This window comes from Toxorhynchites rutilus, chromosome 2 (genome assembly GCF_029784135.1).
Source record: "Toxorhynchites rutilus septentrionalis strain SRP chromosome 2, ASM2978413v1, whole genome shotgun sequence".
NCBI classification, from domain to species: domain Eukaryota; kingdom Metazoa; phylum Arthropoda; class Insecta; order Diptera; family Culicidae; genus Toxorhynchites; species Toxorhynchites rutilus.
In genome coordinates, this window is record NC_073745.1 from 246,337,565 (window position 1) to 246,351,498 (window position 13,934).

Genomic DNA, 13,934 nt, shown 5'->3' on the forward strand with positions numbered 1-13,934 from the left:
TGAGCGTTAAAAGGGAGCGATGGCAAACAAATACATTCATTACGATTTGTTCGCTCGTTGGATTCACATGCAGGCTAAAAAGGGTCCTTTTCAGGATCACAAAATTATCTTCAATCTAAAGAGTTTATTGTTTTGTTATCACTCGATATTCCCATCTTGTTCGGCTAAACCTTCCTGTTTAGCGATTTGTTGCCACTCGCCACAGCTTTCACAGTTGGAAAATTTCTTCCCATCCAGCTTTGTGACATGTTGTACAGTAAATTACATTCAATGCAACGTGCCAAAGCGCCACTCAGTGTCGCATTGGAGGCGATTTGAACCTGTAATTGAACATTTGCGATGACAGTGGTACAGTGTCGACTTTCAGTGTGCGGTCATAATTTGGATCTCTATGTTTACAAAAATGTCCAACTTAATAAGTCGCATTACATGTCCGTCCAATTAGCTAAATGTCGAACTAATTGTAAATTACTGTACTTTCAATCTGGAAACAATTTAAGAGTTGGTGAAAATTGAATAATCTTGAAAGTACCCAACTATCAATAAGCTCAGAACTACTGCCAAATTCACATACTCATCAGATCCTGGCAAACAAATTATGAAAACATCAATTTGTGTTTTATTATTATTTTGGATAATGTTTTAGAACGCATTGAACTTTATTTCCTAAACTCTTTTTTGGAAGGTTTAATGGCCCTGAAAAGCGCCTTGTTTTATGGAATGGTTCCAATTTAGAAAACTTAGTACTCGTGGTTTTGAAAAAAAAAACCATTTCGAACGCCCTCGATGCCGCCTTGTTCTGGATTTGCCACCAAAGCAGATTGTAAAAAGAACAAACTTTTTTCTTCTGCTACCTGCTGCCGTTTTGCGATTGCGTTTGCCACTCGCCACTCGCTGCAACTGCCTGTTGTTGTCTTGATGTGTTCTGTTCTGAATGCGGTTTTTCTTATCGTCGCGAGCAGCTTTACCAGCCAACTCGATCACTTCGGCGGCCGAAACTATATAACGGCGGCTAGGTGGACTGGTGCACTGGTACTAACGCGCTCGGCCTAGCTACCCTTGCGGGGAACTCCATATCAACACGGTTCGAGCGGGATTTTGCCTTTCCCTTCACTTTTCCTCCTTTACCATGTCCAGACATGGGTGCTTGGGTTTGTTTGTTGATGTGTTGTGATGCGAACCGATGTGGTGTACGGTTTGAATGAGAATGATCGTTACGGCAGCGGAGCGGGGATTTTTAAGCTGACTGGCTGGCTCGAGAATTACGCATGTGTGAGACTGCGACCAATGTTTCGTTCATTTTTTTCTTTTTCCTTTCCAATCGTGCTTCATTCTATTTCGCTGCTGCTCTGGTTGCCCGTTTTGGTCGGTACGATTTGAGGAGCACAAAATGGACCAATCAAAAATGGGCACATAGTGAATTTTGAGAATGCTTGATATTTCACAATTATTCAATTATTTATCTCAAGAAAAATGAAATGTTATTCGTTATGATAGATGCGTAGATATATTTCCTATCAATTGATGCAAAAACCTTTGCGATCTATTGAGAAATGCTCGAGTTATAAGCGTTTCAAATCTTGCATTTTTACCTACTTGTTCAGTGCCTAGATTTCCATTTCACCCCCTATATCTTCCGGTTAGACGTAGTCCTACGTCAAAAAAATCTTTTGTTTGGCAGACTGTTCAAGAGCGCTCCTAATGCATTCAAAGATTAATACGTTGAGCTGGTTTCATTGCACCGACATTGGGTTTTTTGTTTAGAGAGTGTCAAAACAAAATTGGAAAATGATTTTTATAAAAGTCCCCTATTGATCCGCAGGGACCAACGTGAGTCAGACTAAAAGTTCATCTTTGGTCCCCTAGCTCGGTCAGGGCTTAACGTTTTAAATAAGCCGGAAGAACTAGTGTGGCCGATGGCCGATGAAAAGATGTATATCGGCGTGTTATTTTACCTATTACCTATTACCTATGTCTCTCTATTTTGGTCATTCGCCCAAAAGTTTTCTATCGGGCGCAGCTGGGGAATGTTGGGAAGGTTGGTGGTCTTCGCGACAATGTTTATCTCCAGTCGATCCATCTCCAGTGATCTTTTGGCATAATAGGCTGATACCAGGTTCGGCAAAAGACCACATCACCTTCCCGACTCCGGCAAGCACTTGGTACTATATATCTCCCTGTTCACCATATGACTCGAAAGAAGAGCGACTTGGACATTCCCTTCACGTCTGTCAGAGAAGGACCTTCTTCGAGAACTTGATGTGAATGATATATTTGACGACATCGCTTACCTGGGGAACGTAAAGTACCCGGTCCCCTGTCATTCGTAGAATTCTAGCATCAAGTATGTTTCGTCTTTGATTATGAGTACGAAAAGAAATTTTTCACTCCTTTCGCCGGAAATAAGTTTTTCACCAGCACCTCAAGCTACTCCTTCTGGGTGATTGCTGCTCAGATACGGCCAGTCTCGTCTGACGCTTCCGCATAAATATGTCCATTTTGGCCAGATTCTTCTCCACCGTTTGACCGGTTGCTTCGAACTCCCGGCTTAAGGAGCGGCAAAGAGATGATATTGTAAATACCAGATCGGCTATATATGGCGGACACAAAGTGCCTCAGGATGTCCAACTCCTTCGCTGTGGGGTGGAGCTTGCAGTATGGAAAAATCATCAAGTTGCTTGACAGTGCTGCTGCTGCGAATGAACAGCATTGAATCATTTCTGTTATAGACCTTGTCGCGTACAACGCGAATGAAGTTAGAGTAGCCCGAGATAACACTCAACAGACGAGATAACACAAACGCTGTTCTTGTGCACAATAGACATCACACACGAAACATCTCAGTAGCAGTATAAATACCGGTCACCGACACAGCATCCCATCTCAATTCTTTGTAAACCGTCACCAATAAACAATCGAAAGGAAGCAGCGAGTTTTCTATCCACCGAAACCAATAGTCTTTTTTAAGACTCAAAAAGAGTTAACAGAGTTTTCCGATCAGTCCGCTCCGCCTGTTCAGGCGTGGGAGCTTTTCGAGGAGGAGTCCCGGCGCGGACATCTTTGTGGTCCTTCGAACCGGATTTTAAATCCGTACTCCGTACTGCATTGTCGCAGAATCACCGCCATTGCCGTCGCTTTGTCGCGACTTCACCGCTACTGTTGTAGTAGCATCAACGCGATTGTCCATTGTGGGACAAGAGGTTTTCAACAGATCCATTGTGGGATCAACGTGAAGTTTAATCTTCTGCATTGCCGCCGAATCACCGCCATTGACATCGCTTTGTCGCGATATCACCGCCACTTTTGTTGTGGCATCAACGCTATCGTCCACTGTGGGACATTAGGTTTCCTCAGATCCATTGTGGGGTCAACGCGAATAGAACCTGCTGCATCGACGCTGAATCACCGCCAGTGTGGTCGCTTTTCCGCGACATCGCCGCTACTTGTATTGTAGTATCAACGTTATTGTCCATTGTGGGACAATAGGCTTCATCAGATCTCTTATAGGATCAACGCACCATCTTGTGATTTGGTTTAGAGGAGATCACAGCTTCCTTCTATTGTTCGGTTGTGCGATTTTTAAATCGAAAAATAATAAGTGTTAACTGATCTCAAAAAGAAAGTGAAATTGGATTCCACCTGAGCGCAGTGGACACTATTAATTGTATAGCGCTAGTGTGTGACAATGGTTTTCGGGTGTGAACGATAAACCCGCATCTTTACTTCCGCCGTTTCCCAGGTTTCGCGTGAAAACCTGTCGAAGATCCTGTCGGTTCCAGATTCGAGTATCGGAACCTATCATCGAGAGTGAGTTTGGCATTCGACTGGTGAGTACACAACTAGAGTAGTCAAAGTTTTTGGAATTTTGTGTGGGGGAGTGGACCGGCATCGTATTTTAAGTATTTTATGTGGGCTGTGGTGGTTTTCGGTGGTTTTAATTTACGTGACGTTCCCAGCTGATACCATGACTTCGCTGCGGGAACGATCTAAGATGTTGAGTGTGACGGTGGAGGCAATTAGAACCATCGAGAGCTTTGTGGAGGACTACGATGCCGAGATTGATCAAGACAAAATCGAATCTAGATTAAAGAGACTGGATATACTATATGATCGCTTTGTTGATACATCCATCGCAGTGGAGTTGTTAATGGAGGATAAATCCGAAACTAAAGCTATTCTAGTGAAAGATCGTAACGAAATGGAAGAACGATATTATACATTACATGATTTCCTAACAACACACAAACCGAATCATCATGTTTCGGCTAATTCCCCTCAGATTTCCACATCTGTTGTACGTTTACCGAAAATTGATTTGCCGAGTTTTGATGGTGAGATTGACAATTGGATTCCTTTTTATGACGCATATCGTAGTTTAATTCATAACAACAAAAATTTAGCTGCTGTGGATAAGTTCCATTACCTGATGGCCGCACTCAAATATCCTGTTAAAAAACTACTCGATACAACTAACATAACGGGCGATAATTATAAAATCGCTTGGGATCTGCTTGTAAGTCGGTATGATAATAAACGTTTGCTTATTAAAAATCACATTGCGTCATTGTTCGCCATTGATCCTGTGAGGAAGGAATCTTCAAATGCGATATTAGCCCTGGTTGACCAATTTGAACGTCACGTAAGAATTCTATCGACGTTGGGGGAGCAAACTGAACGATGGAGCTCTCTGCTGGTACACATGGTGTGTAGTCGATTGAATCATAACACTTTGAGGGAATGGGAGCGGTCAACAGCCTGCGATAAGGAGAAGATTCCTACCTACAATGAATTGATTACATTTTTGAAAGATCAAGCTGGGATCTTAATATCCTTGAATAGTGGTAGTCCAGCAATATTATCACCAAAAGAAAAATCTCGTTTGTCTGTCGCCCATGCTGCAGCTGTGTCCAAATCGTTTTCACCTAAGTCTTGTATCGTATGCAACCAATCACATCGCATTTATGATTGCGAAGTCTTTAAACGAATGCCACTTGAGCAGAAGCAAGATGTCGTCCGCAAGAAAAAGCTTTGTTGGAATTGTGTATCTATGAAACACCTTAGTCGTGATTTCTCATCTCAATCCTGTAGAAAATGCAACGAAAAACATCATTCTCTATTACATCCACTCTCCCCCAACGATCGATCCACCTACACCAATATAAATTCATCACCTGTGAACATACGAACCACCAACGCCACCGCCGGTAGTGAACCTGTTCCTTCGGCACAGTTATCCACTCCCACACTATCCACATCAACCACCACGTCCGCCACCCGACAGCCACTCACCAATGCTTTAGCTGCAGCGCAGTCATCGAATACCACCTACTCAACTGTTTTGTTATCCACCGCCGTGGTGAGGGTCCACGGTCCATCTGGGAAATCCACCTTCGTCCGAACTTTACTGGACTCATGCTCCGAGTCAAATTTTATCACCGAAAGAATCGTTCAACTTTTGAGCTTGAACCGTCAAAAGCAAACAACGGTCATCGCAGGCATGGGTGGCGCTACAGTCAACAGCACACATTGCACCGTCGCCACTTTCAGTTCCATCGACACCACGTATTCACACACACTGACTTTCAGTATCCTCCCAAGGATCACTAACGATTTACCAGCTCGACCGATTGACATTTCACACTGGAAACTTCCTTCCGAGGTGACCTTAGCTGATCCTGATTTTGCAAAACCGCAGAAGATAGACATGGTAATTGTTGCTCAACTTTTCTTCAGCCTTCTGGTGGAAGGTCAAATTCAAGTGGACCCCATGTCTCCTGAAAGCCAGCCTGTTCTCCAACGTACCTTACTTGGATGGATAGTTAGTGGTCCTGTGTCCACCGGTACAGCCTTTCGAGACTCTGGAAGAGTCGCTATGCTTTGTACTACCGATGATTTAGATCAACAACTGACTCGATTTTGGGAAGTCGAGAATTGTCCGCGGAACCGTGGGCTTTCGAAAAAAGAATTATGTTGTGAAGATCATTTTTCTAAAACAACCATCAGAGATAAATCAGGCAGATTTGTTGTGCGCCTCCTCAAGAAGGAAAACATGTTGAGTCAAGTTGGCGATTCCCAGATCAGTGCTTTTCGTCGATTTCAGTGGATGCAACGTCGATTTATCAAGAGCCGAGAATTAAAGGAGCAATATTCTGATTTTATGACAGAATACATTGCTCTCGACCATATGGCTCCAGTGATTACATCCGAAGATACCAAAAATTCCAACACGTATTATCTCCCTCATCACTCCGTGCTCAAGCCAAGCAGCACCACCACAAAATGTAGAGTGGTTTTCGATGGATCTAGCAAATCCTCAACGGGAATTTTGCTCAACGAGTGCCTCATGGTGGGGCCGACCGTTCAGGATTCATTATATGCCATCGTCATACGGTTTCGTATGTACGAGATTGCACTCGTTGCAGATATAACAAAAATGTATCGCCGAATATGGGTACATCCCGATGACAGAAGTCTTCAGCGTGTTTATTGGCAAAGCAAAACTGATCCAGACGTCCGTACATATGAGTTGACTACGGAGACATACGGCACTGCATGTGCTCCGAATTTAGCTATCCGATGTCTTCAGCAACTTTCTCACGATCATCTGAGGAACGAAGATGATGCTGCTGAAAGAATTGGAAAAGACTTCTACGTGGACGATTTTCTCAGCGGTGCTGACAATGAAGACGAAGCAGTACAATTGTACTTTGATGTTAAAAGCATCCTCGCGTCGGCAGGATTCGAGCTCAGAAAGTGGAATTCGAATTCATCAGAAGTATTATCAAACATCCCAGCAAATTTGAAAGATGATAGATCGATTGTAACAGTTGACGATGTACAAGGATCCGTTAGCACGCTAGGTCTGCTTTGGCATCCGGAATCAGATACGTTCAGATTCAAAGTTCCAGAATGCTTCATTAATGCTCCAATCACGAAACGAATCGTGGTCTCCGAGATGTCCAAACTTTTTGATCCTCTGGGAATCCTGGGACCAATTGTCATCACAGCCAAAGTATTTGTCCAGTTACTTTGGAAATCGAAACTGGGCTGGGATGAAGTGCTCCCCAGCTCGCTTTGCAACGTGTGGGAAAATTATAGACGAGGTTTGAATACGCTCGAATCATTCTCTATTCCACGCTTAGTGAAAGCTCCAGGTTCTGGAAAAACTATTCAGCTTCATGGGTTCTGCGATGCATCCAAAAATACATATGGTGCATGCATTTATGTCAGAAGTGTAGGCACGAATGGTATCACCACAACTCGTCTATTAACAGCGAAGTCAATAGTAGCTCCTATCCAGACCCTATCAATCCCTAGGTTAGAGCTCTGCTCTGCTTTTCTCCTTAGTCATTTACACGAAAACGTTATGCTAAATCTCAATATGAATATTAATTCCTTCTTCTGGTCTGACTCGTCGATCACCCTGCATTGGCTGCAAAATCCACCATCGCACTACAACACCTTCGTGACAAACCGTGTCGCGGAGGTACAGCGACTAACAGAAGGAGGTATTTGGAGCCACGTCGCCGGGTTGGAGAATCCGGCTGATCTCATCTCCAGGGGCTGCGATCCCTGCGAACTTATCAACAATGCCCTGTGGTGGAAAGGTCCACCATGGCTATCGTCTGACCGTTCAGAATGGCCAAGCATGTTTGTTGTTCCGGATGTAAAGCAATTTCCACCAGAAGTCGTTGAAGCGACGCTCTGTTCGCTTGCAGCGGTTACCAGATCATCAGGCGTCACTGATTGCACGCTGTTCACACGCTATTCGTCACTGTCTAGACTCACCCGCATCGTCGCATACTGTCGCCGGTTCGTGCATCACTGTCGGATCAAGTCTGCTGGATCCGATTTGCAACTCATTCCGCATTTAATCTCAGATGAACTCCGCCAAGCGTTAATAAGCCTCGTAAAAGTGGTACAAGAAGAACACTTCAGCAACGAAATCATCATTCTCCAAGCCAAAGATGATGCACAACTCAGCAAGTCACCATTAGGTACATTGAATCCGTTCATCCACGATGGTCTACTCCTGGTCGGTGGCCGGCTCAATCATTCTTCCTATGCATTCACCCGCAAACATCCGATGATCCTACCTGCAGGTCACCCATTCACCTCTCTACTCATCGATTCAGTGCACGTGCAACTCCTCCACGCTGGCCCTCGTGCAATGATTGCACACATCCGTGAAAGATTTTGGCCATTGAACCTCCGTAACCTGGCACGGAGGCACGTAAGATCCTGTGTACGCTGCTATCGCACTCGTCCTCGAGCAGAACACCAGCTGATGGGTCAGCTACCGAAGGTGCGCATCACTCCTGCTCGTGCGAGAATTGACTTTTGTGGACCCGTCTGGCTGAAGATCCCGTTACGTCGAATGAAATCTGCTCCACCAATCCGAGCGTACGTTGCAGTATTTGTATGCATGGCCACGAAGGCCGCACACCTTGAATTAGTAGGCGATCTTAGCGCCGAAACGTTTATTGCAGCATTGAAACGCTTCGTTTCCCGCAGGGCTAAACCAATCGCCCTGTTTTGTGACAACGCAACCAACTTTAAGGGCGCAGACAAGGAGCTACGGAATCTCTGCAAACAACTTAACGATCAGCAACTGCAAATGAAAGTAGCGTCCTTCTGTGCTGACTCATCGATACAATTCAGCTTCATTCCCGCTAGAGCACCCACGTTTGGCGGCCTATGGGAGGCCGCTGTCAAGGCATTCAAACACCATTTCCGGAGAGTTATTGGCATTGATTCGTTATCAGCAGAAGTTATGCAAACCATTCTGTGTCAGATTGAGAGCTGTCTTAACTCACGCCCACTGACTGCGCTTTCTGAGGACCCAAGCGACATGGAAATCCTCACACCGGGACATTTTCTGGTCGGATCAGCCCTCCAATCAATCCCGGAGCCCGACCTAGCCCAAATTCCCGAGAACCGGCTTTCGCTGTGGCAGGAGATGCAACGACGAACTCTATCCTTCTGGAAATTGTGGTCAACGGACTACATTACCCAGCTACAGCAACGGACGAAGCACTACTATCGACAGCCGAATGTTCTGGTCGGCAAACTGGTACTCCTGAAGGACGACAACTTACCCCCACTCAGATGGAGTGTGGGCCGAATCACAGCAGTCCATCCCGGCGCGGATGGCCTCGTCCGTGTGGTTACCATCAAACTGGCATCCGGCGCAGTCTTCGATCAGCCGATCGTGAAGATCTGCCTTCTACCAATAGATGACGAGATGAAGTCTACTCCCACTTCTGGTGAAGTGACTGGACCTCCTGATGAAGACGCAGCACCCGCTGCTAACCCAAAATAAGCATTGTGAATAGTGAATTGAATTAAAATATTATTGTAAAATTGAATTTGAATGAAACAGATATTTCATTGGTGGCCGGTATGTCGCGTACAACGCGAATGAAGTTAGAGTAGCCCGAGATAACACTCAACAGACGAGATAACACAAACGCTGTTCTTGTGCACAATAGACATCACACACGAAACATCTCAGTAGCAGTATAAATACCGGTCACCGACACAGCATCCCATCTCAATTCTTTGTAAACCGTCACCAATAAACAATCGAAAGGAAGCAGCGAGTTTTCTATCCACCGAAACCAATAGTCTTTTTTAAGACTCAAAAAGAGTTAACAGAGTTTTCCGATCAGTCCGCTCCGCCTGTTCAGGCGTGGGAGCTTTTCGAGGAGGAGTCCCGGCGCGGACAGACCTCATAAACGTAAGATTTAAAGAAAATTTGTTCCTATAAATTATCTTTCATCACCATCCGAAATTAGTCCATTTTTTTGAATGCATACGTTAACACTACAATCGATGGGAAATGAATTGGTATTTTCGAGCATTCCATTCGGTAATTTGAAGAAAATTGTAGAATTTGAATCTTGCTTGCCAGGCGTAAAATGCTCTGATTGAACGAGCGATTTTCGGGCGTAAACAAAATTTAAACCACCGAAAAATCCCAACTGAGTGCCGATACTCAGAAAGAAATAATACTGATCAGTTTAGACTCGCTAAAGTATGATTTATGTTCACATAACGTATATACATAACTTTTTTTTTTGTGTCCCGCGTTGGACCTCTGACCATCTGGTCACTTTATCTTTAACGTCCATCAGAATGCACGCATTGGTTTTTGAAAAAAAATCGAAAAAATAAAATTTTAAAATCGAAAATCGATTATTATACAGCCTCCGGGCTTTGGTTTTCGCTCGTAATTTTTATTCAGCAACTAGCTGACCCGGCAAACTTCGTCCCGCCCAAAATTTATTTTTCGTTATCACATCCACGTTTTCTTACTAAGTGCACGTTCGTGGGTCCAATCGCAGAACTGAAATCGGACTATTCACAATCCATTTTTATTTATATAGATAGAAAACGATGTAAGAGTGCATTTTATCCCATTCAAATCCATTTCCACTTTCGAACGAAGATCAATTTCGTTACCGAAAACATCAAACAACGCTTGTCAATATGTAATTGTAGAACACATTCGATTTGATTTTGTCTAATTTTCCCATTTTTCTTCAGACAATCTCTCCTTTCCAGAGGATGAAGGGGTGTCATACCATCATAGAAACATTTTCGTACCCAAAAACCAACACATCCCAAATTTGGCTCAATTTTCTTGATTAATTCTCGAGTTATGCAGAAGTTTGTGTTTCATTTGTATGGCAGCCCCCCCTTAGAAAGATGGGTGACGTGTTGAATCGCCTTAGAAATGTTTTTTGCCCTCTAAAACCTCTAAACCTCTAAACACATGCCAAATTTGGTTTCGTTTGTTTGATTAATTCTCGAGTAATTAAGAAATTTGTGTTTCATTTGTATGGCAGCCCCCCCTTAGAAAGGGGGGTAGAGTGTCTAATCATTTACTGCACCCTAAATCCTTCATATGCCTAATTTGGTTTCATTTGCTTGATTAATTCTCGAGTAATGCAGAAATTTGTGTTTCATATGTATGGCAGCCTCCCCTAAGAGAGAGTGCGGAGAATCTAACCACCGTAAAAATATTTATTGCAGCCTAGAACCTTCGAAACAAGATCATTTTCTCTAACAATTTCCGTATACAAGACAGCATTGCTATTGGACGGTACGAATTGAAGTCGTACGCGGGATTTCCGGGTTTTTGAATAGCTATAACTCGTACTTGTCTTTAATCATCCGGAACAATATTATGTTCCAGAAACCGGTTGAATAAATTCAACAAGCGATGTTTCGCCACATCAGAGAGGTTTTTCAACAAGTTGAACTTAATTCTATCCGTTCCTGGAGCCGAATTGTCAAAGAAAGGAGAGCAAGAGAGGATTCTACCAACGAAAACTCGGAATCAAGATCGCACCTATATTGTGGTATATATCGAACAATTCTTTGCATAAGAGCGGAATCAGGACGAACCTTCCGTGCAAAATTAAAAATCCATCGATGTGAATATTCTTCGCTTTCATTCGTTGAAGAGCGTTTTCTCATGTTTCGAGCCACTTTCCAAAATTTTCTCATTGACGTTTCTCGTGACAAACCTCCCTCGCCAATAAGCACGATTTTCCTTTGATCATGTTTTCAAATTGATTTTCAAGGTCCAAATACGATTGAAAATTGTCAATGGTTCCATGTTTCCGAAAAGCTTTGAATGCGTTCGATGTATCCTGACAAAGCTTGGAACGTTGGCTATCCCACCATGAATTGAGAGGTCTTCGACGAATAGTGGAACTTGGGATGAGTTTCGTTTGAGCGCGAACTGCGCTGTCTTTATTGATAAGTTGTTAAGGGTTGATTTCTAGAACTCGTCGACCCCCAAAATCAATTTTCGTTGATATCGATCACTGATCTAAACTGTAAAAACAAATCTATTTATAGTCAGGCGCCTCCATCGTTCTACATACTAAGAATGTATATTTCATCCGCAATATCACAAAGCATTTCTTGAGTTTCTCCAGTTAATTCTGTAAATATGTGAACTGTTTCCATGAAGAAATTCGGATAAAACAATTGACAAGAATTGAATGCTTATCAACACTTCTGTACAGTTAATGACTATTAAAACTACAGAATTTGTCCACGATTTATCATCACCTCTTTTCGCATTGCATAGAACCAACCACCAATTTTGGTGTTCTCCAGGCAATCCTTAAACGCCTGACATCCTTCCATACTGTTCAATACGCCGAAAACCGCCAAATCAGCTAAATTGGGCTTTTTTCCTCCCAAGAAGGGTGTTTTCTTCTTCTCAATCGCCGCTATCCACTTATCACAGGCATCGTAGATATGTGACCTCACATCATCCGAAAGAGCATGTCGTTTCTTCAGCCGCTTGCTGATAGCCCACATGGCAATCGCGCCAATATACACCATCATATTTCGCTCCCATTTGGGAAAGTGCACATCCCATTCACCGGCCTCTGAAAACCATTCAAACGTTTCCAACGCTTCGTCCTTTGTGCGGTAAACATTCGGCGAAATAAGATGTACCAAATGGTCGTCCGCCCACAATCGCCACTTACGTTCCTCGCTGTTTGATAAATGTATGGAAGTTAAAACAAAACATACCCTAGAAAGAAAAGATAATGAAACTATCTTACTCTTGCGCATCATCCGATGTATGTCTCTTCCTGTCTTGCAGCATCAGAAAATACTTGTTCATGATGTCACTCGTCTTTTTACCAACTTCGTTCACGTAGGAAATCGAAGGATAATACTTCGCCAAATCGCCAATGTCCTGATCTCTATCTTGCAAGAAACTCGACAGCACTGATACAATCATGCTGGAGTCCGTCAACTGAACGTATTTCCCTGATCGAGTTTTTGCCAGCATAATCGGTACTTTCTTTGTGTTGGACCATTTGATTCCCTGTCGAAGCACTGCGTCCACTTCAACAATTGAATAGGAAAGCCCGCTATAGTCCAAGAAAGAACGAACCTAGATGCAACCAAAAAGCAAGGCATAAAAGTTTCAATATTGGACATCACTGTATAGCATTACCTTACAACAGTACGGACAGGTCTGGAACTGAAAGAGCACCAGGTCCAATCCAGTATCATCTTTCTCGTTTACAACTTTCCTTGCGATTTTCACATCTGGCAACTTATTCAAGTACATGGGCCCTGTCTTTTCGTGAATCTTGTGGTCGTTTGGTTCTCCCTTGAAAAAGTTATACCCAGACCAACCGGTTCCCACAAGAGCTCCCACGGCCACTCCTTTGAGCGCAAGCCGCAGGGTACCATTCGAAGTCTGTTTGCCAGCAGAATTGAAACATCGAAGCGTTTGTCTCAGTGGCTGAGGAATTAACACCGATTGAACCGGAAGTCGAGCAAACGAACGACCGACAATACCGAGACGGTATGTTGCCATTACGTAAAATGTTGTGTTATATCAGATGGGTAGAATAATGCAATATCAATATCAACTGACGTGAATCAAAACTACCGGCTAGAAAATTTCCTGTAAATATTGTTCACTAATCTCCATCTGATTTTGACAAACAGTTTTTTCTTCGCCCATTGAAAAAGCTATCGACCGCACTTTGATCTTTCCTCCGTACACTGAAATAAAAGTGAAGCAAGTTATAGAATGATGTTTGTTTCAAAAGAATTATTAACAAGTTCGTGACAGTTGACAGTTGACAGATGGCGCAGTGAGTAAAATGATGATTTGGTTTGAAATTCGTTTGTATTTTTAAGAAAAATCTGAATTTTTCTTTAAATTTCGAATCATCATTGTACATTATTTCATTCATAACACATCGAAAAAAAAACGATCGCGCTTCAACTATCGAACGTGATGGTTCCTAAGCGGTTCAGTTGTCGACTTTGTATTGTTTTTCGAGAATAAATATTCTGTATCGTAAGACATTTTTGATACGATTTTTTTGTGCAAATCGGTTGCGTGACTTATGCGCCACCCTGTATAAGTGTTATAATTT

The 13,934-nt window shown here is 43.1% G+C and overlaps 2 protein-coding genes across 2 annotated transcripts; one reads left to right on the top strand and one right to left on the bottom strand.

The window, feature by feature from the left end:
* Window positions 1-3,964: 3,964 nt before the first annotated feature.
* Window positions 3,965-9,322, top strand: LOC129766789 (uncharacterized). The gene has a single exon (XM_055767385.1). The coding sequence runs from the start codon at window positions 3,965-3,967 to the stop codon at window positions 9,320-9,322; it is 5,358 nt and encodes a 1,785-aa protein (XP_055623360.1).
* Window positions 9,323-11,735: 2,413 nt separating this feature from the next.
* Window positions 11,736-13,515, bottom strand: LOC129768156 (prostaglandin E synthase 2). Its single transcript, XM_055769611.1, has 3 exons — window positions 12,995-13,515; window positions 12,594-12,931; window positions 11,736-12,523 (listed from the first exon to the last, which is right to left on the bottom strand). Exons 1-3 carry the CDS (start codon window positions 13,361-13,363, stop codon window positions 12,058-12,060), a joined length of 1,173 nt encoding a protein of 390 aa, XP_055625586.1. The 5' UTR covers window positions 13,364-13,515; the 3' UTR covers window positions 11,736-12,057.
* Between the last annotated feature and the right edge of the window lie 419 nt (window positions 13,516-13,934).

Coding starts and splice junctions, on each gene's coding strand:
- LOC129766789 (XM_055767385.1), top strand. CDS start 3,965: ATGACTTCGCTGCGGGAACGATCTAAGATGTTGAGTGTGACGGTGGAG.
- LOC129768156 (XM_055769611.1), bottom strand. CDS start 13,363: ATGGCAACATACCGTCTCGGTATTGTCGGTCGTTCGTTTGCTCGACTT. Junction 12,932..12,994: donor CCTGTCCGTACTGTTGTAAG/GTAATGCTATAC, acceptor GGTTGCATCTAG/GTTCGTTCTTTCTTGGACTA. Junction 12,524..12,593: donor ACATCGGATGATGCGCAAGA/GTAAGATAGTTT, acceptor TTTATCAAACAG/CGAGGAACGTAAGTGGCGAT.